Source organism: Neolamprologus multifasciatus, chromosome 10 (genome assembly GCF_963576455.1).
Source record: "Neolamprologus multifasciatus chromosome 10, fNeoMul1.2, whole genome shotgun sequence".
Taxonomy (NCBI): Eukaryota; Metazoa; Chordata; class Actinopteri; order Cichliformes; family Cichlidae; genus Neolamprologus; species Neolamprologus multifasciatus.
Window position 1 is genome coordinate 28483756 of NC_140448.1, and position 25392 is coordinate 28509147.

Consider the following 25392-nt stretch of genomic DNA (forward strand, 5'->3'; position numbering starts at 1 on the left):
GTAGAAGGGTCTCAAAAGGCCATGCAAGAACAGCAGTTTTTGTAAAAACATGTAAAAACATAAACTTTATATCATTAAAAAAAAACCTTTTTAGATATTGCACCTTTTATCTATCTATCTTTCTCTGGATACAAGCTTGCAGAGAGGATTATAAGTACTTTACTTTATAGAACCCCTCTCATCTACGACTGCTGGCTCCAGGATTTAAAGATTTTAGATTATTCATTTCATGGCTAATGCGCTACTAATTAGCCTATCATTAGCCTGCACACACTGTATCAAGCTGTAGTCTGCAACTGTCTGCTAGGCCTCTAATTCAATTCACTGAACTGGACCTCGAACCTGTGTTTGTCAGTTCAGAGCCTTTATAAGGCCGACAGTATTTTGTTACGTTGTGACTTAATTAGTATATATGTGTGTGTGTGTGTGTGTGTACACACACAGTTTATGAATTTAGCTAGCTAACCAAGCTTGCTAACCTTTCTTGATATTCTAGCACCAACCATATGCCAAAAATGTGGCCACTTCTAGATCCAAAAAAGCAACATGGCAAAGGGCAAAGTACTAACATGAAGGCTTCAGAACACCTGATTCAAAACCAGTGTGTAGATCCACAGTGCCAACATCCATCTTTTATTTACAGTCTATGACCAAGCCTGGAATATAAGCTAAAGACAGCAGCTAAACAATCGGTGGAGCTAACGCTGAATGATTTTTTTTCTGTTTTGAATGAAGGTTTAAACTCTTTACCCTCTTTTAAGGTTGACATCTGACGACCTGCCCTGTACCTTTAATGATGAGTCTTAACAACCATTAGAAAAGTTTCTAGGTTTTTCCAAGGTAGCTATGACAGAAACCGCTCAGAAAACAGCTTTAAAAGTTATGCCTAGTAGACTTTAAAGAGATAAAGAGTCAAGAGTGAATGCATATACACCGATGGACTATGATCCACTAAAATCTCAAAACCATAGTAATAAGAAGCCATATACGCCCAGTAACTCATACCATAGTGGTTATGCGATTGTGCAACAGGAAGAAGTTCAGTGACTAGCATGCCTTTGAGTGGCTTTGGAGTTATTCAAATAAACAGCAGCCACATCACATGCAGTTCCACTGGAAGAAAAGGCTCATTTAACTTCTGCTGATCTCTCCAGTAGCAGAGATGGCCTCTGGGGACAGCCTCTGGTTGAATACTAAAGCTAACAAAGGAGAGGCAGTTCTGATCTTCCCATGGGTGCTCGGATTTCGAAGGTGCCAAGGGTCTGAGGCTGTCTCCTCTTTTGGGAAACACTTCTTTAATTCATCTTTTTATATATATAAAAAAATCTGTGTGACATTCTCTTGAGGCAAACTTTCAAACACACATCAGCAAAGTCTGCCCTTAGTTCAGTGTTACTCTAGCGTTCTGTCAGGGCCTCGCCCTGCTCTCTGGCAAAGACGCCCCCAGAGTGTCGACTGCTACTATCACATAACTCAATACCAATGGAGAAAATAGACTTTTTGTCCACAGTGTGTAATCTGAGTTTCATAGTTTTTGCTCATTTCACAAAATTTTGGAGGTGGTGTTGCACATCCAAATGTGACACAACTGCATGGCAGCACATCCGAGCCGCCGCAGTGAGATGGATTACACAGGAGAGGCTTAGGAAAATGATGGATTCACAGATCAATGTGTCAGCAGTGGTATCTCCTCTCTTAAGTGCTGAAAGTAATCTGGAGTGATTTACAATATTGACCAGGAGGAAGGCTTTCGGGCTCCCCGTTTCTGACGGCGCAGGATCTGATGTAGCTATCCCCTGTGTCCATCACTTAATGGAAATCCACGTGACCCGATAATCCCATACAGTAGACGGTGTATAGACTAACAGGAGCCAGTGGGAAGAAAATGCAAGAAGCAGATAAACATATTCTTCCTGTTGAGGTTTAGTGACATTCTCACCAACTTCGGTGCTGATGAGAATGGAAAAGGATGATGGAAAAGGAAAAAGATGCAAGAGAGGTTGGGTGAAGGTTAAATCCTCGCACTAAGACCAAATAAGGAAAAACTGAACTTCCCCAGAGAATCAGTCAATGTCTCACATTACACTGCATCAATCCAGTTTTACTGAGGCCTGCATGAAATACTAATTAGGAAGTCACTGCTCAGTTACTACTGAGAATTGTGTTAATTTCAAATGTTTACAGATAATCAAGTTAAAACCGTCCATATTTAAAAGGGCCGGGAGATCATTTATCTTCGCATTTGTTAAAGACACGGCAAATGGGAACATGGTTACACGGGAAGGTCAACACAGTTCTGCCCGTGGCTTGTAAAGCACCCACATGTTTGTGCAATGGTGGCGCCAACAGAGCTTTGCAAACCATCATGTACATCAGGGATCTTAAACTCATTTTACACTGTGGGCCAGACCAGTGACGCTCGCCTTTCTGTGGGTCTAAAGAAGTTTGATTACACATTTAAACATCCTTGAGCGCCTTAATAAAAGAATAAGTGCAAATACAACTACACATTTCATTTTCTACTTGATAATGAAATTCTTCTACAGTAAATGAAAGAAATTGCATGTCTCTTTGGCTTTAATTGGAAGAAATAAACATGTAAAATTACCAAATAAAGCTTTAAAACTTGTTAAAATAGTTAAGAGTCCTAAATTTATACTTTCTTTTGTGTTTTCCAGTTTTCCAGTAGGCTCGGACTAGTCTTTATTGGGCCTATTCTGGGCCCTGGGTCTTATGTTTGACCCCCATGATCTGCATGCTATAATGGTTGTGTTACATGTGGTCTACTCACCAAAACTCGATCTCCAACTCGAAGATCCTTATCTCCTGCTTTTTTAACCGAACCACTGTCAGACATGTTGGACCCAGACTCATTTCCCGTTTTCACGGCGCTGTTGAGCAGGCCCTCTCTGAGCGGTACCACCACCCGCTGGCCGGCGGGGGTGCCGCCGCCACCCTGCTGAGTCTGATTCTGGGTTGAGTCGGTGGAGTGGCTGTCGCTCCCCTCTCCGACTGGCTGTCGGGTGAGCTTTGAGGGTCGCGTAAAGATTCCCTGGAGGGGCTGGCACTCAAAGTAGCGCACGCCACCCACTGAACCATCGTTTTTGCCAACTAGGTCATTCAGTATGACGCCTGCCCACTGTCCTGGAGCAAACTGGGTCTCCCCTAGGTAGGCGATAACTCCTGGCTTCACACCGTTGACCCAAACCTGTTCGCCAACGGTGTAATCCCCCAAAACATCGTCGCCCTCTTCCGAGATTTTAGTTGGAGTGGTGGGCTTCAGCGCAGCACCTGGAACAAACACAGAAACACAGTCATCTGCCATGTTGCAGAGCAGCACAAGGATTCATATAACAAAAGCAGAACGTGCTTAAAGGCATTAAAACTCAAAGGTGCATGGAAACTGTGTCATTTCTTCTTACAGTCATTACACTCCTCTCTGATTTAAGTTGCGAACACTGTGTACATTGTGAGGCCATCCTCATTCACAGTCCAGCAGAATCGCCTTCACACTATTCATCCTGTTTGACCGTGCCATGCCAGCAGAAAAAAAAGCTTGTGTGGCAGCATCTAGCACAACAGAGCAGTTTGTGCAAGATTAGGCGATAGTCTAATTCCTTCTGAAAAGTGGGTCAGAGAGACGGTATCTGTGATGTGCCGGTGATTAACCCTGCCATCAGCCCTGTGATATCGCCTATTTGACACATAGAAAAGCTGGATGTCTGTTCTCATCCGCACAGCCTGTAAACCGGGAGGGGCACCGTTGGCACGCGGTCTGGTGCACCGCGCTGCCGGTAAAAGCGTGTTTATCTATGTCTGTGTGCAGGAGTGGTTGGTGCCAGGACGGTCTCCCCGACGCCCTGAGAGCGGGCCCGGGGCTTTGTGGGCTCCAGTGGCTGTGCTCTATGCATGTTATGCCCCAATTGCTTCCATATGCTGCTATGTGAGCCGCAAATGAAAATGGGTACAACTTCAAAGGGGATTTAACTTGATTATAGAGTTTAGAAGCTTTTAGGAATGTGCTGCTTCTGGTAAATCGCTGTTCTGGGGAAAACTGATGACTGACTGATAATTTTGTTCAGTGTCAAGAAGTGGTCATCTTGAAGATGGATGCCTTTCAAAAAGTTACTTTTTTCTCTGATTGTGGACAAAGTTTAGGCTTCGAGGCATTTAGCAACATTTACCATTTCACACAAATATACCAGCTGAACTGGAAGTATTGACCAGACGATGGTCATTAATCAATTATGTGTCAAAATAGATGTGGCCCAGGGTAAACTGACATTTAGCATCAGCATCAACCATCAGTCAGTTTGTGTTTGACCCACATTTCTGATTGTATAGTCCTGGGGTGTCCAACTCCAGTCCTCGAGAGCTGCTGTCCTGCAGCTTTTAGATGCATCCCTACTCCAACACAGCTGAATCAAATGGTTGGATTACCTCTTCAGCGTGCAATCAAGGGCTGTATCCCAATTCAGGGTCTGCAGCCTTAAAGTACGCAGCCTCAACGATCCTCAAGGGCCGCATACTTAAAGACCGCTAAGGCTGGAAGTGCGAGGCTTGTGAAATGGGATGGTCTAGCCTCCGTTGCGCTGCCCAGGTTGCCTAGCAACCATGATACTAACAGCTGGAAACGTTTCATACAGCTTTGTTTGACAGAAATGAAGGAGAAAATCTTTTGTTCATTTGTTTGTTTGTTTCTACATGAGCTTTGATCATTCTCTGTAAGATTAAGCTCAGCTATTTAACAGCGTATATTTTAAAGTAAAGGCTTTAAAACCAAGTTAGTAGAAACGTCACTAATGTCACATAACTTTGCCGACATGTGGCCAACAGTAATGTTTTAATGTTCTTCGTTATTAAACATTTGCACATAAATAAGTGACATAATATTCAGTACTGACTTAAAGTTTACTCTTCGGCCGCCCCTCATCCGACGTTTTTTTCGGCAAAATTATCCACACCCACCGCCGCGCTATGCATTCTGGGATATGTTAGGCCACGAAGTCTACACCGCCACATCCTTAAAATTCAGGGAAATGAAGGACGCATTTGAGGGCCGCATTTCGAGCAGCCTTCGAATTGGGACAGCCTTCGTCGCGTCGCTGTGACGTAATCGGCCTTAAAATGCGGCCTTTAAGGCTGCAGACCCTGAATTGGGATACAGCCAAGTTAAGCAAAGGCCCAGTAACAAGCCATTCATTTGATTCAGCTGTGTTGGAGTAGGGATGCATCTAAAAGCTGCAGGACAGCACTTGAACTGTGAAGCCCAGCACATCCAGAACAGCAAAGATAGTTGAGAAACACTTGCAGTCAGGCCTCCTTATTCCAAATAAAATAAGATTCTAACAAGCTCGAATGTCAAGATGTGGTATCACCACCTTTATTGTTCAACACAACCTGAACTCTCTCAGGCAAGCTTTCCTGTAACTTCTTTAAGCAGTCTCAGGAACAGTTCTCCAGGCTTCCCGAAGGACATTCAAAGCTCTTCTTTGGATGTTGTCTGCTTCAATAATGTTGACGTCCGGGCTCTGGCAAAGCCGGTCCATGACTGATAGTGTTCAACTGTGTGCTCTTTCTATTTATGTATGTTTTACAGTGTGTTGGGATCATTATCACTGTCCAGAGTCCTCAAAGTTTCAAGGAGGTACTTAAAACTTTTTTTTATCTCTGTCAAACTTTGTAATCTTTAGCATTTTTCTTATCTTTAATTAAAGAAATGCAAATAATTGTGTGCTTGTGGAACAGGCTGCTAGTAACAAACGGCCCAAAGTTACCATTTAAAATGGGTTCTTGCTAAGTTGTCTGTTATGTGTAGACACAACACCAGTTTTTATGCTTATTGATTCACAGGTAAGCGTCCTATAGCTTAAAAAAAAAAAAAAATCCATCTGAAAATGGTCAGGTACAAGGAGTGAACTGAAAATGAGTGAAAAAGCAGCTAACGTCTAGAGAAAACTTCGAAAGACCGTCAGGAAGCCTGGAGACCGCTTAAAATAATTACAACAACTTTGGCTCCTTTGAAGCATACAGAGGTGGCAGCTCAAGACTTTTATACAGTATTGTATATAACATATTACATGAAGAACATTAACAGCTGTTCAGTGCTAATCAATGCTAGTCACCATGAAATAGACTGCAGTCCTGCAAGTTTCCTGAGTGACTATGACCTGATCTAAAAGCTTGTATGTTTCAGATTTTTTCTAAACCTTTCTGATTTCCTGGACATCATTTTCAGAAGTACCTTGGTTACAAAGGACGTAAAGGTAAAAGTAGACTAATGTAGGACATTACAGCCCAACACATGGACATTGTAGCTGAAATACCACAGCACTATTGGCTCTTTAGATCTGGTACTTCCATGAAGCAAAAGGACGAATGATCCTGCCCTCTCACACAACCCAAGAAATAAACTAGTTGAAAACTTATGGACACTGTATAACATTAATAATTATTTTCCACTTGGCTTTTAGTTTATTTATTGTTTACATTTTATTATTAATCCTTAATAACGTGGGCCTTTAATCCTTTGGTCCAGTTACAGCTTATATTTCCCTCTCTTTTCCTTTGGTCGTTCCCCCCCGTTCCCCTCCTGTGTCCACTTCCTCTAATGACCTGTGTGTTTTTTTAAGCCCCACTCTTCCTCTGTCCTTTGTTGCAGAGCCTGTGTGCTTGCACAATGTTCTGGCTTGTGTTTATGGTTCTTGTTATTTTCACCAGCCAACATTAAGGTTTGCTTTTGGTTTATTTGGACGGCGCTACGTTTCTGAATTTTGTTCCTAAACTCTGTGATTCACGACACTCTCTGATTTTCAATTTCTTAAAAAGGTTTTAATAAGGAATTGAACCTTTCATCTCACAGCACAGGATTATTCCAGTGATTCTTTATTGCATTTTCATGAACTTGTGGGCCGTCTGAGACTGTGTACCTCTGCGAGGCAGAAAATTCCCTCCTCAGCGTGCGTGACATGATCCTAAAAGGATATCTGGAGTTAGTATGTGACATTTTTGTGAGAACTTCACGATGACGTCCTCTTTTAACTGGATATGTTTTTTGGAAGGTATGAGACAGAATGGGGACGGCACGGTGATGCTGTGGTTGGCACTGTTACCTCACAGAAATTCTGAGGCAACAGTTTCTGTGCACGCTATCCGTGCTCGTGTGGGTTATCTCAGGGTACTCCAGCTTTATCCCACAGTCTGAAGTCATGCATGTGTTAGGTTATCTCAGTGGTTCTGAATTGACCATAAGTATGACTGTGAGAGTGAATGGTTATCTGTCTCTCTGTTATCCCTGTGACGATGTTTATTTATAAAGAACTTTAAAAACAATAAGCACTGAACATAAAATAAAAATATATCAGAATAAAGTAAAATTAATATCAAATACATAAAAATGACAAAATAAAATAAAACAATGCAGAACAAAAACGCAAATAGCCATGAGTAAAAGAATGAAAGAATAAAAGCGTAAAAATTGCATCAATGTATCAAACTGGGTCAAAGAAAAGCAGAAGAGGAGAGTCTTTAAAATGAAAGAGGTGCAAAGGCAACAAATTCCATAATTTGGGAGGGTCTAGCGTGTTCCCTGCCTGCCGCAGCAACACCCCAACTCGATAAGAGGAAGAAAATAGATGGATGGATAAAAGTTCTTCTAAAATTTCTGACCCAATCCAGATCATTTTTAGGTTATTATCTCAAAATTTGAATTTGGTAGCTCAAAATTTGGTTGGAATTTAATCAAGTCAAGTCAAGTCATCTTTATTTATATAGCACATTTAAAAGACATCAAGTGTCGGCCAAAGTGCTGAACAGAGGGATAATATAATAAAAGAATTAAAATAGAAAGAAAACATTAAAAAAAAAAAAAAAAGAATTGTAAGACATGTAATATCAACGAGATCCGAAAGCCTTGGAAAATAAGTAGGTCTTGAGATTCGATTTAAAGACTTCCAAGGATGAAGAGAATTTTATGAAGGGGGGGAGACTATTCCAGAGTCTCGGGGCGGCAATGGAGAAAGCCCTGTCACCTTAATGTCTCAATTCTGAGTTATTTTCTGAAAGTTTTGACTCATAAATGGCAGTTTTTATTTTATTCAGTAGTGAAACAAACTTCCATAAGGTCAGTCTTGAAAAGTCATCTGTCTTTAACAATCACATGACCTCACTGGACTGAAAAAAGTAAGGTTAGTATTCATGGAGGTTAAGACATTTTTAAAAAGTACAAAATCCACCTGCTTGCTGCTACTGCACATTCACCTAATGTATATAATATATAATGTTCTTCTTCTCTCCCCCTTTTGCACAACTCGAGGAGCGTGTCAGGTTACATTTCACTGCTATGCATGTGACGAATAACGAATCTTGAATTTTGAATCTTAAAATATCCAGCATCTATAGCCTGGATTTTTTTTTATGCAGACATCAATGCCGACTATTACAGATTTTAAAAAGTCACTAATTTCATTTTTCATTTTCATTTTGTGCAAAAGTTAAAGACCTGTGATCAAGCCAAATACTACACGGGACACGTTGCAGTTAAAAATAAACTGAACCATGTTAGCGTAACATTACGTAATGGAGCGTAAACCTCTATGACACTGCTCTCCTGCTGTTTCTTTCTACACATACCATAAAAAATGGCCAGCCTATATCTACATTACAACCTTCTACACGTGGATGGGCAACTTTGCGAGGGCATGAAAAATCCCACCTCTTAAAGAAAAGCGTGACTAATCATAGTGTAATAATCACAGGATACACAGATCCAAACAATGCAACATGTGATCTAAGCCAGCAAACCCAAGGTGGTGTTTAAAACCTGAGCTAACCCATGATTTGGGTTGCTGGGGCAACAGCACAGTGAGGGTAAAAGGATCCTCGGCAGAAGGAAAACTGGAAACACAGCCCTTACTTTCACTATTGTGCTTGGCCACCTCCCACCACCATCTGAATCCCACTATTCATCAGCTGCACACAATGAGACCTCCACAGCTTCCTCCCGTCCCTCCCCCTCCTCCTCCCAATTACCCCCCCATCTCTCCCTGCTTTCCGTGGCCTCTTTAACTCTGCCTCTTTATGATCGTCTTGCACAGTGGCTATTACCTCCAGTATCTAACTTGTGCTTTATTTTTGTCCCTTTTAAAAGGACGATAATCAGTTAGTCAAGGTTGACTCCGTGTGGTCATCTTCAGCGGTGTCTGTGGCAGCTGGGTAAGGCTGAGCAGCACATAATGTGACAGATGGAGGGGGCTGACCCTCGGCCTGTTTCCTGACTTTTAATCAACTTGTTGCTTTTATATGAACTTTGGGAGACGTCATAACCGTGACTTAAAGGACAAATGAGCAGATTTGCTTTATTTAGCCTCATGCAACAGACCACAGGGAATCTCGGGCTTGCTGCAGCCCATGGACTCACATGGCTAAATACCCTCTAATGGACAGTGTCAAAGGATACTGAAAGAGACATTTTTTGTTAATCTAAAGGCTACTTAATGTATCCACATTTTAAAGCCACAGTTTGGCATTTTGCCTGCCACCAGTTTGTTTTTTGGGCCCAGTATTTTCCATATTTTGAGAAAGTTATTAGCTCACCTTTGTACCTTTGACCAATATATCAGGGAGGTTGATGTATTGGCCGATAATTAGCTATTTTCCTATATCAGTATTGGCATTTCTGGCTCATAAATGAAAAAATAAAGAAAATAAAGAATGTTATGGTCGTTTCAGTTTTATGGAGAGAAAATATCACCGAAAAATCCAGAAAGACAAAGATATAAAATGTTAAATATAATAATTTCTACAATTAAAGTGCATAATTAACATTTTGATTAGCAGTACCCATATGGAAAAGATATATATAAATCTTCTATATATAAAGTTTGTATCTGTCTTGTGTGAAACTTGTATGAAAAGCGTACAAGAGTGAAAACAGATATAAGATCCCTTGAAAAATTCTATAAATGAAACTTGTATGTTTTGGATACTTACTAAAACAATATATGAAAGTGGCCACTTTCATGAGTAAATCATATAAGCCTTATATGATTCACTATATGAAGTAGGCCACATCTTATGCAAGTCTTTTATAAGTTTTTACTATTTCTTTTCCATGTGGGTAAGCAGGGGAAACCTTGAACAGAGCCTTTCAGAGAATTAAACCAAGAGAAAACAAATGCTGCTTGTCTCCACTTCAGTCTACACGAGATATTTCTGTTGCTTCCAAGGTCACAGGAGATGCTGCATCGCGAGAGGTGGCACAGCTCCATTATTTCCGCATCTAAAGTTTCTAGATGAAGGCTTGGATACTTTCCTCTATTCACTCCTTTTACTGCAGTTTCCTTCTTTAAATTTAGCAAAGTAAACCGTGCCAGCTTCCGACACAGCGGCCCCCTCTCGCAGTCTTCCAGACTAAAACCAACAAACAGCGGGTTGAGATTTGGAGTATGAGGGCAGGTCAGTGATAAAACTATCTGGGACAGGAAACTAATCCCTCCACGTCCTCGGTGAGGCACAGATATTCTCCCAGGGATTTCTCATTAATGTGTTTTATAGCCTCCTTTAGGTAATAAGAACAATTTAATCCAAGATACCAATCATCTTCTTGGCAAAACATTCAAGTGACGAGAAGAAATATTTACATATGAAAAACTACAACAGACCCAAGCGCTCTGTAAGTATTAGGCTGACTTATTCTCAGGGACTCTGGCTGATTTTTACAGATCGCTGCTGCAGATCGATAGATTCCCACAGTCACATTTAGCATAAACACTAGCATCGTATACATTAAATAATCTGCAATTCATTACCAGACAATCTTCCCCTCATCCAATCTTCATGCTAAGCTACAGAGCTAGCTTTGTGATTTTACCATGCTGACAGGAGAGGGGGAGCAATTTTATCTGGTTTTGACTGGCGTCGTCATGTATTTTGACTAGTTTTGACTCTGACTGGTCCTGTGATAGTCTGGTGACCTGCACAGGGTGTACCCGCCTACCTAAAACCAGACAGCTGTCATTCCTGGGGTGTTGAGTACAGTTATTTCATAAAACCGCTGATATCGCAGACGTAAACAGGGTGTTGGTGCTGCAACACACAACGTCATGGCTAAAGATGCATTAAGACATGCATCACTTTCAATATGCATGCTAGTCCAGGACCAGTGCTATCATATTTAAAAACATTGGATAACCTTAAGCATGAAAGGTTAGTCTTGCTCTTAAAAAAATCTATGTTTTTTTTGTTTTATTTAAATAAATAAATCCAAAGAAGAGCACAAAAAGATGAAAACAAGTGAAAGGCAAAAATCTACACATCTCCAAAGAAGCAAAAGGAGGCAAAGAAAATGACGGACTGAAACAAAGATATGACATGTGGGGGATGAACTGAGGATTAGGGACAGAACAGGGACAAGACAATCAGGATAGGTGACGACAAGACCCACAAGAAAACCAACCATCAAAGTAAAACAGGAAATGACCAGAAGATGTATACTAAACATGATAACAGAGGAAGGAAGAGACAGAAACACGAGGGGGTGGGTGGTAGGTTGAAATAATAACAGAACCTGGGGTCACTAATTTCACAGGAGCCCATAAATCACACACTAAACACAACTAGAATGACGCTGGAATCAAACAAGAACCAGAATTCAAAAATATAATGATGAGAAAAATAATGGACAAATCCTAAATTTCATAATAAGTCCAACATAAAACCGCAGGAGCACAACAGGGAGACACGAACAGTGACCATGTGGCACAAGTAAGAACTGAGACTTATCAAAGGTATGTCTAAAAATACTGCCACTTATCACAAATGAATTACTTTCTCATTAATCTAATTACATTTATTACAGATCACCAAAATCCAATCAGCACTAGTATCAGAAGTCAGACTGTTAGAAACGTGTTAGCTGTCAGCGCAGCATTCACACACTAAAGTTTACATGGTTGAAGTTACAGCAGTGGGGAAATAAATCACTGCCACATCCATCACGCTTGTGTATTTTGTGCATAAACAGGATGCGAGCAAGCTAACGACTTCGCATATGGCAGAACCAAACAGTTTAAAACCGCAGGCAGGAATTTCGAAGTCGCAGCGACCTACGGTAACAGCTGACGAGCCCTGGGCAACAGGCTTCGGTCCCGCGCGCAACGCTAAGAGATCGCTTTCTGAGCTGCTAATGAACACGTTCGAGATAATTATAGGCAAAAATCACGGAGATGAACAAAAAAGAACCGCCCCGGGTTAAACATAACGTCGAGCAGATAAATGAAAGACTTGTTTATTTTCTCCCGAAATGCTTCTGTTGTTTAGATTTCTCACAGACTTACAGGCATCAACAGCTCTGGATTGGCATTCGTAACGCTTCAGCTTCATTAGAGCCGGATATATTCAGCTGTCACAGGAATCTTAGAGCTCTTAATGTTTAGTGATATGCTGGGAGGCACAGAGTATGGTATAAAATAGCAACTTGTAGTAAAACCAGGAAAATGACTTGTATAAAACCCCACAGTGATGATTTACAGTAATGTCCCTGCAACACACACACAAGCCCTCATGCTTGTTAACATGATACAATGAATTTAATAAGACGATGTCAATGTTTAACTTACTATTATATCATTGTTATGCCTTTACTAAAGCTTACTTTGATACTCTGTTAAGGACATGTATTTAATAGCAGTTTAATATGCACTTATTGCTTAAAGAAACAAAAGGAAGCTTAGGAAAATTAACAGTGACATAACTCACGACTCATTATTTGGTAATAAGCTACTAATAATGACATTTAACCACACTGTTAGCTGTAACTAATGGTTATCACGTAGAGTTAAAAGTGTCGGACCAACTTTTCCTCCTTTCAGCATGAACTGTGACACACTGATCATAAAAGGCCTCCCCACCATCGGGTCGGCGAATTCTTTTGCCCCGTTCACCGCTGGGTGTGGAGCTGTAATTCAGCAGAAACTGAACAAACCTGCGTGCAAAGCTGGTGAGACGTGACAGTCGTGTGAGCTGAAGGTGGGCAGATAAACAGTGTGGTTTGCATTTTAGAGCGCAAACAGCTGTGATTGCTTTGAGCAAACAAGGGCTGTAATTCTGAGTGTTCGTACAGGTTAGTAGTCCTTTTTTTTCGTCAGGAGATGAATCGTCAACTGTGTGGTCATTGCAGATTTGCAGTTGATGTAAACTATAGAAAAACGAGTCATATTTAAGTAGAAAAACGTCCACTAATGTAACAGTGTGGCTCACAAGCAGATTTTTCATACTTTTTTTGGACAGGAACTGAACTTTATTGTACACAAGAATGACAATTATCATGCATTTGATACATAAACAATAGCTGTTAGTGCAGCTAACAGCTTTATATCTTCAGTATTATAAAGCTGCATTATTGCATCCTGATATTGCCTGCATGTGGAGCATCATGCTCTTAAGAGCTGCTGTGTTTTGGTTCCTTCTCTTTTACATTTAAAGTAAGACCTCAGTGTTTTAAAGCAAAAGTGTGCTTTTAAAGTTATCCTTTTGTGTTAGCGCCTTTCTTTTTGGCTGTTTGTTGCCAACTCAGCCGGCCGTAAATACACAACACTGACATGTTACCATGTTAAGCATTGAACAAACATGATAATGTAAACATCCTGCAGACTGAGTAATATACTATCATTGATTTTTGGTTACGTTTTTTGGTGCAAATCCAATATTTACACCATTTTTTGCTCCATTTTTGGTCTCAACCATCTCCTGATTGGAAATCTGACTATGTAGCCTCCAAATACTCCACTTTTTTTGGCTAAATAGTTCTGCTCAGCACTGGAGATAGCCGCCTGGAGACAGGTTAATAAGAGTGACTCAACGAGCTGTAAACCTGTGGGAGGTCAAATCCAAACATTAAGCTGAAAAACACTAACAGTTACTAGCTAATCTTTAATATATGTGTTACTATACTAAAGAAAGAAATGAATATGTGAGTAATAACGAAATGAAGCGTTACAGCACTCACAGCAGAAGAGTGCAATTCAAATCTTTTAGCCAGACTAAATATGGTTTCGAGAACACATCAATCCATGGGTATCTTCGCTATCTTATAAAAACGAGGTCTTTGGGATACCATGGTTACTTTTTGTCATTATTTTTGCTACAGGCTGTGTTTTTTTGTGTGTTACAGATCAATATAACCTCTTCACTTTACACTGCAGTGTTTTTGGCCCTCCCTAAAAGCTCAGGTTTACCGACGTTTACTTCAGTTTGAGCCAAGCTGACGGGGAGGCCTTTGGTCAGCAAGATGCCCAGCAGAGGTAAAAGTTGCAAAAGGTTTTGACAGGTGGATCTGTGGAAGGATCGATAAGGACAGCTGATTACTTTCTGTCTGGATTACTGAGGGTTTCTCACCCCGTGTGTTTTTGGCAGTGTGCGACTGAGGTGTTGGCTGGCGAGCTGTCGGCTCTCCTTTGGTCTCTACGTGGCTGCCGTGCAGGTCACCTGACGCCTGTGAGCCTGCTTTTTTCCCCTATGATCACCTAGGCCTAAATTAAACATTCATTGATAGATAAATACAAATCACTTTCCAAACTGCTGAAGGCTACACAAGATTTGCCCTGGAACACTTTGGAAGATGTTTTAAAGAAGTGGGAGACACAAACCAATCCTCCTTCCATGTTTTTCTCTATCATAAAGAACCATGAGGATGTAATCTAATGCAGCTGTGCGTTTCTGAGTCAGCAACACAAATAAATGGTCTGAGCCACTTCCGGCGATGAAAAGAAATAACTGGGGGAAAAGACGCTCCTTTTATTTTCCACGGGGTCAGAAGAAGGAAGTGACTTACTGTCTTTAGGGGCAACAGGGCTGGACGTTCCACCCGCCGAGGTCCTTCCCACTGGGCTGGAATGCTTGGCCCCGCGCCCAGGGATTTTCAGTCCACTGGACTTGAGCATGTTCATTCTACGTTAGCAGGGAGACCTGAGAGTTCCTCCTCCCTGGGCGATGAAGGCTTTTGGATCAGGCACTAGATGTGAGAGTGGTGGCTGTCACTCTCCATGTTTTAGCTGTGGGGATGACAAATATATGGGATAAATACAAGAACGGCTGACAGCACGACAGCTAAACAAACACAGTGTGACATCAGATGTCCAGCCCTGAGTGAATGGATTGTTGAAGCAGAACAAATAGAAACTGGTTTGACAACAACTTTATCAGGAACACCTCTGCAATTTAATGCCCTCACACAGCACAGGGAAGCTGCTTTATACCAACAATTAAGTTTTGCGCACACTGATTTTTGTTGTTTTTGGCCAAGCGGTCATAATTCTACTTGACCTTTATTTCTGAGGTCATAGTGGGTGTTATTGTTGTACTGCTCTCCAACACACTGCATGCAAAACACTGGCTCAGTGCAGAAACACAGGGATTGGAAGAGATCAGAAATTTCCTTTTTTGCATCTTCTTCTTCTTTTTGTGTCCCTACAATCCACAGAAAATCGAACAATCTGAAAAGCAAAGATCACTTCTGGGTTTGACTACTTGTGCCCACACAAGCCATAACCTAACAATCCATCTATCATTTCTCTGTAACTGCTCATCCAACTTACAGCCCCGGGAGGTTGGAGCCAATCCCAGCTCACACAGGGTGAAAATCTAACCTAACAGCTTCTCCAACTTACCAAAAACCTTAGTGCCTAAATGTGATTTTCTTTTATGCAGCTTAAATCTATATATGTGGTCTTCCTTCCTCCTCAGGAATCACACTGGGAGTTGATGTCTTTTAAGAATCTAAAGAACTGGTAGTAGTTATAAATAATAAATGGATAGCGTTTATTAATACACGCCCGGAGACAGCAGCTCTCAGGTTGACACACTGATGTCAGCTGATGGCAGATTTTAGGCCTTGTGGGTGTTTTTGTTTATCAGGACATTTTCCTTTATATTGGTGGTTCTCAGTGTGGGAATTCTGTGCCCCCAGAAGTCCATAGTCAAAAAGCCCATAAAATAATTTGCTATAAATCATAAAACTGTGCTGTATCACTTCAAAAGTGTACATCTGTAAATGTGGATTATTTATGTCAATTCAAAAAAATACGACTGCGACACATGATGTTACTCTCTAATGAAATTATTCACTTCACTTCAGTGCAACGAACCATTCCTTAAGTATTTAGGTCAGAAATTTTTAGAATAAGATCTTAATTGCATCTCCGAGTACAAATGATGGTAAGGAACTGCACGCTGTACAGCTGGACCGCACCACTGACACATCATACCTCTCTGGATTGACCCATTTTTTCCACAAATGGTGAAACGGTACTTTATTTTACACAGCTGTGACTGAAAACACCTGAATTCAAAGATGAAGAGGTGTGGCCCAACACCTCTGTCCATATAGTGTTTCCAAAGCTTATTAGTACCGTGTCGTCATTCTTTTTGCATGCCTTTATAATTACTTTCTCCACCTCCTTATGCATATATTATGGGTGCAATTCATTGGCCAAATAAAAAGACAAATATTAAGTTTAATAATCATTTGAGTTCATTTTTGGAGATATGACAAAGATATTGATATAAAATTATGTAAATAAAATCTGGTATTGTGTCAGCCTTATTATGTCATATAGGCATTGCACTCAAAGAAACCTGAACTGCAATAGTAAAGATGTTAGAAGTTTAACTTCCAATTAAAAAAAAAGCTTCTTTAAAATATGTTTAGATCAACTTTTTAAGCGTTTGTTTAGCTGGTGAGTCAGCACGTGTATTTTTGTGCATTTAAGAAGGGTAGACCTGCTTCTCCGACTCTATCCAGAGCACAGTGCTTTATTTTTCCAATTTGGCAATGTGGGATTCTTCTTTGATTAACAACAGCAGAAAAAACACTGAAGTAGAGACTGAAATGCAAGTGTTCCACTGTTATTACTCATGCTACACTACTGCTGGGGTGCCACTGAGCAAGACATGATTAATCATGAGCCAAACACTGAGAGAACTTCCACAAGCATCGTGTTTTTGTCGATCTGTTGAACTATTTGGCACCTGCATAGCAATCCACACACATTTACATGTGTCGCGGTAAATTACTGTCATCTACGCCCCACTGCTTCATACAATCATCCATGATCAACTTAGCAGTTTCAGCAGAGTCATAACAAGAGTGAAAACCAATGCAGGCCTTTGCCCAAGTAGAACATGGCCTACAAATCATGGCCCAGAGCCCATTAAGAAGATATAATGCCGTTATAGCCTACAATAAACAACACACATCTGGTTGAGGCTTTTAAACTAGACACTGGTTATTAGAAGGGACGGGGAGCACATTCCAGGCTTTGCCTAATCATTCTCCATTTTATTTAACACTCATCCAGATAATAAAAAAAAATGGAGAGGATATTCATTTTTGGATCAATCAGTCAGAGCAAACCAGCCGGGGATGATGGTTTTGATCTGAGTGGAGGACACAAATAAAGGCCTCTATCTGTGATTTTTCCTCAGCTCTTCCACATTAAAGCACAGATTCATTTCCCAATCCACACCTTGATTCAGTGCAAACAGGAAGGCAGCAATGTGCTGATAATGCGCACCTCAACAAAATCTAACACAGCGCCGGTTTGATCCATTGTTGTAGCTACTGCGGCAACGTGGGTCTAGACTGTCCTTCACTTCATACCCCGAGTCCCCTCCCAGGGAGGAATAAAAGCACAAAATGGCACAAAAAGCGCGTAAAAATGCAGGAAAATACTCACCATCCTGTGAGAAAATTCAGGGGGTGTCCAACTTTGATTTCCTAGCCACGGGTGGAAAAAGAGGGGATTAGTGGCTGCCACTCCCTGGGATGCAAATATGGATGCTGAGCAGAAACTGAAAGGGAGAGTCAGCGTGGATCACTGGATGGATGGTGCAACAACTGCACACTGTCAGCAATATACCGGTGATGGGTTAGCATGTAGCCTGCCGGTTCATCTCTAACAGCGTGTTAGCTCAGGCGGCTATACTGGAGCGAAGATAACGGACTTAAATGAGCCGAGCGCTTGCACGCAGGTCCAGGCGGTTCCCGGCATTAAACGCAGCATCAGCAACACTCAAAACCAACTTTTTTCCGTTTTCTTTCTGCTGTGCCTCTAACTAAAAACGTCATCCGGTGGATGTATTTTCGGCCTCTTCTTTCTCTTGTCGGTGTTCCCACAGTGATTTGGATTTGTTGGGTTAGCACAGCCTTCTTCTGACTGACTCAACCCACCGGCTAGACTGAACAAAGGGGCTGGGAAGGAGAGCCTCCTGGGGGAAAGATGAGTGTAGACCACAGTCTGGCTCAGCCCCGTGACGTACTCCGCTTACAATAGTGAAGATTTAAGCTGGCCGGTCCTTATCAAGTCTGAAAAGGTGACTCACAAAGCATGAGTCAGGGTTGTTTCCTGTCGTTGGTGCAACTTCTTTGATTCGGCATGAATAATACACAGAAAACAACATTTTTTTCGCGCTAAAAATACTAATTTCTGAAGCTGCCTCATGCGTTCAAGCGACTTTCACAAGGTGAATCCATCGCATAGCATTTTGGTAAAAATCACTTTTCTACTCAAATTAACTATAAAATAAACATTTTTTAGTATGCCGAACCGCAAAGCGATTTATATCGCCAACAAATCCATACCCAAACTCACACAAAGCGCACTGAAATTAATCAACCACACCGATAAACGTAAATAGTAGAAACTCTAATGTAGGTTTTGAGTCACTGAGCCCAAACACCGGCCGGCTTGGTGTGTAAACAGCCCACGCATGTATACGTGAGACGTTTGAAACACATAAAGTGTATGGAAAAATAATAGGGTCAGGATAACCTTAGGACACACTTTTATTAATTTATTATTTTTGGAAATTGTGGGCGGAGACAAAAAAATCTTTACATGGATCGCGCGTGGTTTTCCGGTTGGATTTAGAACGCCCTGATTGGTCTGAGGAGTGAAATGACTTTTCCAAACAGGCTGTGATTGGTCAGCTTGTTTTTTGGACTGCCTCGTTTGACAGCTGTCCGCCAAAGAGACCTCTAAAGTTGGATTGCCACACTGATCTAATCCGCTCAGGTATTATGTAGTCCCTTTTTCATAAATAAACTGGGGTGTAGATTCACAAAAAGATAAGAGGCTCTGACTTTTGGTTATTTTTTTTATTTATCTTTTTTTTAATCCATTCATATTTATTTTTATTTTATTTATTTTTTTTACATTTTGTGTCCCTTTTGAGACTGGGTTTACCTTTTTTCAGTTGTTTCAATTGTTTTTTCTTTTTCCTTTTATTTGTATTGTATTATTACTGCTAAAGCTCCCCCTCGGCATATAGGAGGCGCCCTGGGGCGCCTCTGTCAGTGCGCCCAGGGCAACTGTGGCTACAATGTAGCTTGCCATTACCAGTGTGTGAAGTGTGTGTGAATGGGTGAATGACTCAATGTGTAAAGCGCTTTGGGTCCTCAGGGACTAGTAAAGCGCTATACAAATACAGGCATTTACCATTTACCATATAAGCAACTGAAAACTTTACTGGTTTATCCAGTGCAAAAATAAATTGATTTACACATTAATGACCCTAATTATAACCAGTAACACAATACAGTTTAAAAAAAAAAGAGCTATTCTACATAATGAGTGCTTTTAGTTAAGCTATTTTGATGATAAAAACTTTACTCTTGTAATGACACTCACTCAAACATTTACATCTGCACCACCAGTGTAAAAGCTGTAGAAGAAATCAAATATCTGGAAAAATTAATGAGGTTAAAAACACATAAATGGTGCTATCAGAACGGACTTTTGAAAACTTCCTGATGCGTTTAGATCCATCTAGAAACTTTTAAATAAACTCTTTTTTTGTTGGATCTCTGACCTGCTTAGTTAGTTAAAATCCTGGTTTTTGCGTCTCTGTGTGCTTTGCTGTGCCCCTGGTGTTTCTGGATTGTGACTGTGTGGTTCCTCTGCACAGATCACTGGATTCTCTTCCCTGGTGTGGTAAGCCTGACCGTGAGTTGAGGGAGAATTACCTTTAAATACTGGATGTGTGGATTCCCTACATCCCTGGACCCCCTAGAGCAGTATTCCCCCTTTGCCTTGTGTCTTTGTATAAATGTATTCTTTCACTGTAAATAAAAAAACGGAACTGGACTCCTGAGTCCCACATGCCTGTTAGCCATGACAAGGAAGATTTACAAAAGAATTTAAGCCAAAACTTTTCAACCGTTTAACCGAATATCTAATCAGCCAATAACCAGACTCAAAGCTGATAGGCAATAGTAACTCAAATAATCAGTTGTTACAATCAAAGTATGCAGCACATCAGATGGGCTACAGCAGCAGAAGACCACACCAGGTGCCACTCCTGTTAGCTTTATAAGATTGCTTTTAAACGTGTTGAAAAAACAGCCCAGGACACAAAACATAAACAAAAAAGTGTTTTACAGCACAATTACAATTGCTGGTCAATTTAAGTTTATGATCATGAACCATTTATGTTTAACTGTTTTAATGAGTGGCTTTCAATACCCTGTATTCATAATTCTTTATAAGGATATATTGGTTTGCTTAATGAAAGAGGGTTGCTTAATATGTACTTGGTGTTCAGCGCAACAAGATGGTCACAGCAAGATGGTCTTGGGTTTGAATCCACCATCTGGCCTTTCTGTGCATATCTGTGTAGATTAACCGTGGGTACTCTGGCTTCCTCCCATGGTGCAAAGACATGCAGTTAGTGGGGTTTAGTTAATCAGTGATTCTAAATTACCCATAGGTGTTAGTAGTTGTTTTTCTTTCTGTGTTGGTCCTGTAACGCTGTTAATCAGTTACAAACAGGGTTGCCTCTTGTTCTGTAGCAGCTGAAATAGGCCTCTAGCTGTATATTTGAATGAAAGTCTACCTGTTTGCTGCATTTTCTTCTAGTGACCACTTGAGGGCACCACAACAAACCTTTTGCTCTACAGGAGATCCTGGAAGCTCAGTGAGAAATTAGTGATACTGTGCACTGTTGTTTTTCTTCTAATCGTTTACACAGTAGCATGGTGTTAGCACTGCTGCCTCACAGCAAGACGGTCCTGAGTTCAATTCCACCATCAGGCGGGGTCTTTCTGTGTGGAGTTTGCATGTTCTCCCTGTGTTTGCAAGGGTTCACTCCGGGTGCTTCCTCCTAGAGTCCAAAGACATGCAGTTTGTGGGGATAGGTTAATTGGAAACTTCAAATTGCCCATAGGCCTGAATGTGAGTGCGAATGGTTGTCTGTATTTGTGTGTGACAGACTGGTGACCTGTCCAGGGTGCACCTGGTCTCTGGCCCTAAGACAGCTGGGATAGGCTCCAGCCTCCTGCAACCCTGAAAAGGATAACCGGTGTTTACACAGGAGACTCCACTGCTGTGTAAACCCTTAAACTACCTTGTCATTAAAATATATGGAACAGAGGAGGTACTTTAGACTGAGGTGGTGCTCAATTACTGTCACTGTGAATTAATGTTTCAGAATAAGGAAACTGTTTGGGCCTCATAAATAAATAAATAAATAAACGTGTTCCTTAAAAACTCAAATTTTGTGACTTGAATTCAGTACCCCACCTGTGGGAGACCACACTTTGGCAACCACTGGTAGGGTATTGCATTAAAAGTGGGCAATTATTAATTAGGTTAATTTTTAAAAGTTATTTCACATTGCTGGTTTTGACACTTGTTTAATACTTTGAATTCAGAGTTAATATACCAACGTTTTCTGTTTAGGTTCACTTATTTGTCCTGTTTGTAAAGTTTACATTTCTGTGTTTATTTTGTTTTGTCTGTATAGATTCATCTTATTCTACATCCTACTTGTACTTGTGGTTATTCTGAGTCTATTCTTTTAATTTAAGGTTTAACTTTTACTTTCTGTTTTCTAGGTACCCTCCCTCTGTTTAAGCCTTTTGTTTCCTTGGTTAGTTCCTGTTTTACTTTGAAAGGTTATTTCTTTTTTGTCCTGTGTCAGTTTTGTTTCCTGTTTTGTCTTCTCCTGTTTTCACTTGTTGTTGTGTTGTGCACCTATGCACTTATTACTCACCTGCTGGACATGAGACGTGTCAGCTAACTCCCAGAATCACTAGACAATGATCAGCCTTCGAGGTGAGGGTTAACTTTCTCATCAATGCCAGTATCACACATTTCACTGATGCCAAAAAAAGTTGCATGTCATAGCAATATTACTGAGTCCACAGTTAGAACAACCGACATCAACAGCACTGGGAAATGAAATCCCACGAAATAAAGCAAACATTGGCAGATGCAACCAGCAGATACTGGCCGCCATGATTTTCTTCCCACACAAATTACAACAACTGCTGCTTGCAGTGCTTCGCAATAATCAGTTTCAACTTGGTGAAACGTTTAAAAACTAAACTAAAACTGAGAATCTGATTGGTTGGTTATCACCATCTACTCATCTATGTCATAGTTGTAACATCGTCCACAGACAACATCAACAGAGTTTTCCGCTTCAGAAATTCCCTCTTAAGTGTTTTAATCAATTAAAATGTTAAAATTCAGCTGCCTTCATATACAGGAAGAGGAAATGTATTACTTTGAAAATATCTTTTCAAAATAACTTTGATGGAATTTTCTGCTTTTCTTTCTGAAAAAAGGCCCTTCATTTGTACTCTCTAGCTTTCAATTATGACTAGTCTTTTACAGTAATTACTATGTATGTTTACTATTTGATCTCTACTATGTACAGCACCTTGGCTCAACCCGTGTTGTTTTTAAATGTGCTTATAAATAAATTTTGATTTTTTAAAATTTGATCTTAACCACTCTCTTTGGTTAAGTTAGTATATTAAGCATGGCAAGTTTAACCTGAGGTTTGGCGCCCTCTTCTGGGGTTAACAGAAAGTTTGTATACTAGTATGCAGACCTTTTATCACTAATACACACCAAATGAACATTAAAAGAGATGATGTTTGTTGTTATAATTACGTAAAATCTCACAGAGTGCACTTAATAATAATAATGGATTGCATTTATATAGCACTTTTCGGGGCCCTCAAAGCACTGTACAATTCCACTATTCATTCACACACTGGTGGAGGCAAGCTACAGTTGTAGCCACAGCTGCCCTCGGGCGCACTGACAGAAGCGAGGCTGCCATATCACGCCATCGGCCCCTCTGGCCAACACCAGTAGGCGGTAGGTGAAGTGTCTTGCCCAAGGACACAACAACCGAGACTCGGACCGGCAACCTTCCAGTTACAAGACGAACTGCCAACGCTTGAGCCACGATCGCCCCACTTGGTGCCCACTTGGTGCGCCACTTGGTGTAAGCAATTAGAAAAAAGGGGCAAAAGTGTATTTAAAAATGTATCTGAAGCTACATGTGGCATAGCAGCCTATGTTAGGTAACTGAACTAAGCATCTTTCAAAGATTTTTAACCTAAATCTGAACTTACACACTATCAGGTACTTGACTTGGCTTACATGGATGGATCGATGGATGGAAATATGATAGGCAGAGACAGTATAAGAGACGAAACCGCACGCAAAGACAAAACCTTTTAAAAACAATTAAATTCATTCAATTTCTTCCCAGATGTTTTTATAGGTTGTTTATTTACACAGCACCAGCTCACAACAACTGCGGCCTCAGCAACTGCTTTTCAATACGAGGAAAAGACTCCATAACACTGTGAGCAAGCACTTGGCGACTGTGGGAATGAAGAACTCACTTCAAACAGGAAGAAACCTCCAGCAGAAGCAAACTCAGAGAGGGTTAGCTATCTGCTGCCACAGGTTGGGGGCTGAGGGGAAAGTTAAGAGAGAAATTGTTCATTGCATCATGGGAAGCCCTTCAACAACCTGCGAGTCAAAGATACTGCGATAATGCTCTAAAGGGCTTCTTTAATTTTACTGCTGAAACTTGTGCTGCTGAGATGCGAGACTTGATTTGTTCTTCAGCACTTCAAACCACTGAGACTTGACTCACTCAACCCCATCTGACATTTCTTGGATAAACTGTGAGCCTTATTACAGCATCAATGGGCTCACTAATGTGCCTGAGGAGAATGGGAGCAAATCCCCATAGCTGGGCTCTAAAATACCTTCCCAGAGTTGTTTAGGTTATTATAACAAAAGATTAACACTGAGAGTTCAAATGACGTGTTCAGCAGCTACTTATGGGTATGATGTGTAGCTGTCCGCATACTATTGCACATATAGTCGAGTCAAAGCTTAAGCATTTCCCAGATTAGTGGTGTCAATTCATTATATTTATATAGCACAGTGAGGTATACAAGCCATCTACATAATAATATTAATAGAATAGACTGCAAAGGACTATGAAAAAATGCAAATCATGATATCCACCAAACATAGAAAAGGCATCAGCATGACAGCAAATAGACGAGGAGTAAGAACATTTATTAAAAATGTTATTAAGCTGAAAGAAATACACTAACCAAGTGCATTTTTTTAAGATATTGAGAGAGGTAGAGGGGGGCCAAATACAGTTACCTCAGCTGTGCTATGATTTAGTTGAAGGAAATCCATTGAGGATTTTAAATCATCCAGACAGTCAGAAGTGTTTTTCATTAAGTAGGTGCTGTCGAGTGTAGCAGGTAGATAAAAGTGAGCAGAAATGCACAGTAGTGGCAGAATATTTTATTTCTTAAAGACAGAATAAATAAAAGTGGGCCTATCATATTGTGCATACATTTGCATGCTGTTACGGAGTGATTTATAAAGTTGTGATAGGAACAGTTTCATATTCTTTGGCTCTTTTCATTAATTCACAGAAAGTATGCACCAGTCAGAGTCACAAGAGTATAACAAAGGGTCACAGGCTGACCTAAGCTGCCACATTAATATGCAGCGTGCCCAGATAATGCCTTTCTGTGCTTTGTAATAATGGCTCAGTGTTTGAGTGTGTGGACGTTGCCCCCTCAGCCTGCTTTGGAGGGGAAGTGACTGGATTATACTCTAATCCCATTATGATGCCGCTGCCATGTGAGGGCCGACTGGAAGGATTAGAAACTGAGGGCTCAACTTCGACAAACCAGCTGACTGTAATGACTGCTCATGCACACTCTTATGGTGCGTGGTGTCAACAACTTACACGGCACTGACCAACAAGGAAGGACCATCCCTCTCGTCTATCAGCAGTAGATCCACCTCCATGGTAACCATGGTAGGTATCATTTGCCTTTGTAATTTTCTGCCTCTGTGAATTAACAGCCTTCAGACTGGCAAGCCTGAAAACATTTGATAAATGATGATAGGCAGAAGCCGGCCAAGTCTGGTGTCAGCCTCACCCAGAAGTAATATATTATGGCAGCATCGGCGTAACTTTGTGCTGAGCATTGGGGGGGGGGGGGGGGGGGGGGGGGGGGGGGGGGGGGGGGGGGGGGGGGGGGGGGGGGGG

General features: G+C 41.0%; 1 protein-coding gene across 3 annotated transcripts in view; it reads right to left on the bottom strand.

The window, feature by feature from the left end:
* clip2 (CAP-GLY domain containing linker protein 2) overlaps window positions 1–18774 on the bottom strand; it is a 55881-nt gene extending 37107 nt beyond the window's left edge. Inside the window, exons 1-3 of one of the 3 annotated variants that reach the window (XM_085173743.1) lie at window positions 17733–18774; window positions 14831–15050; window positions 2792–3291 (exon numbers count right to left, since the gene is read on the bottom strand). In XM_085173743.1, coding sequence (XP_085029869.1) covers window positions 2792–3291; window positions 14831–14945 — 615 coding nt within the window. In that variant the 5' untranslated portion in view covers window positions 14946–15050; window positions 17733–18774. The remainder of the gene's footprint in view (window positions 1–2791; window positions 3292–14830; window positions 15051–17732) is intronic. The other 2 variants (XM_085173744.1, XM_085173745.1) reach the window with 2 other exon arrangements.
* Window positions 18775–25392: the final 6618 nt, after the last annotated feature.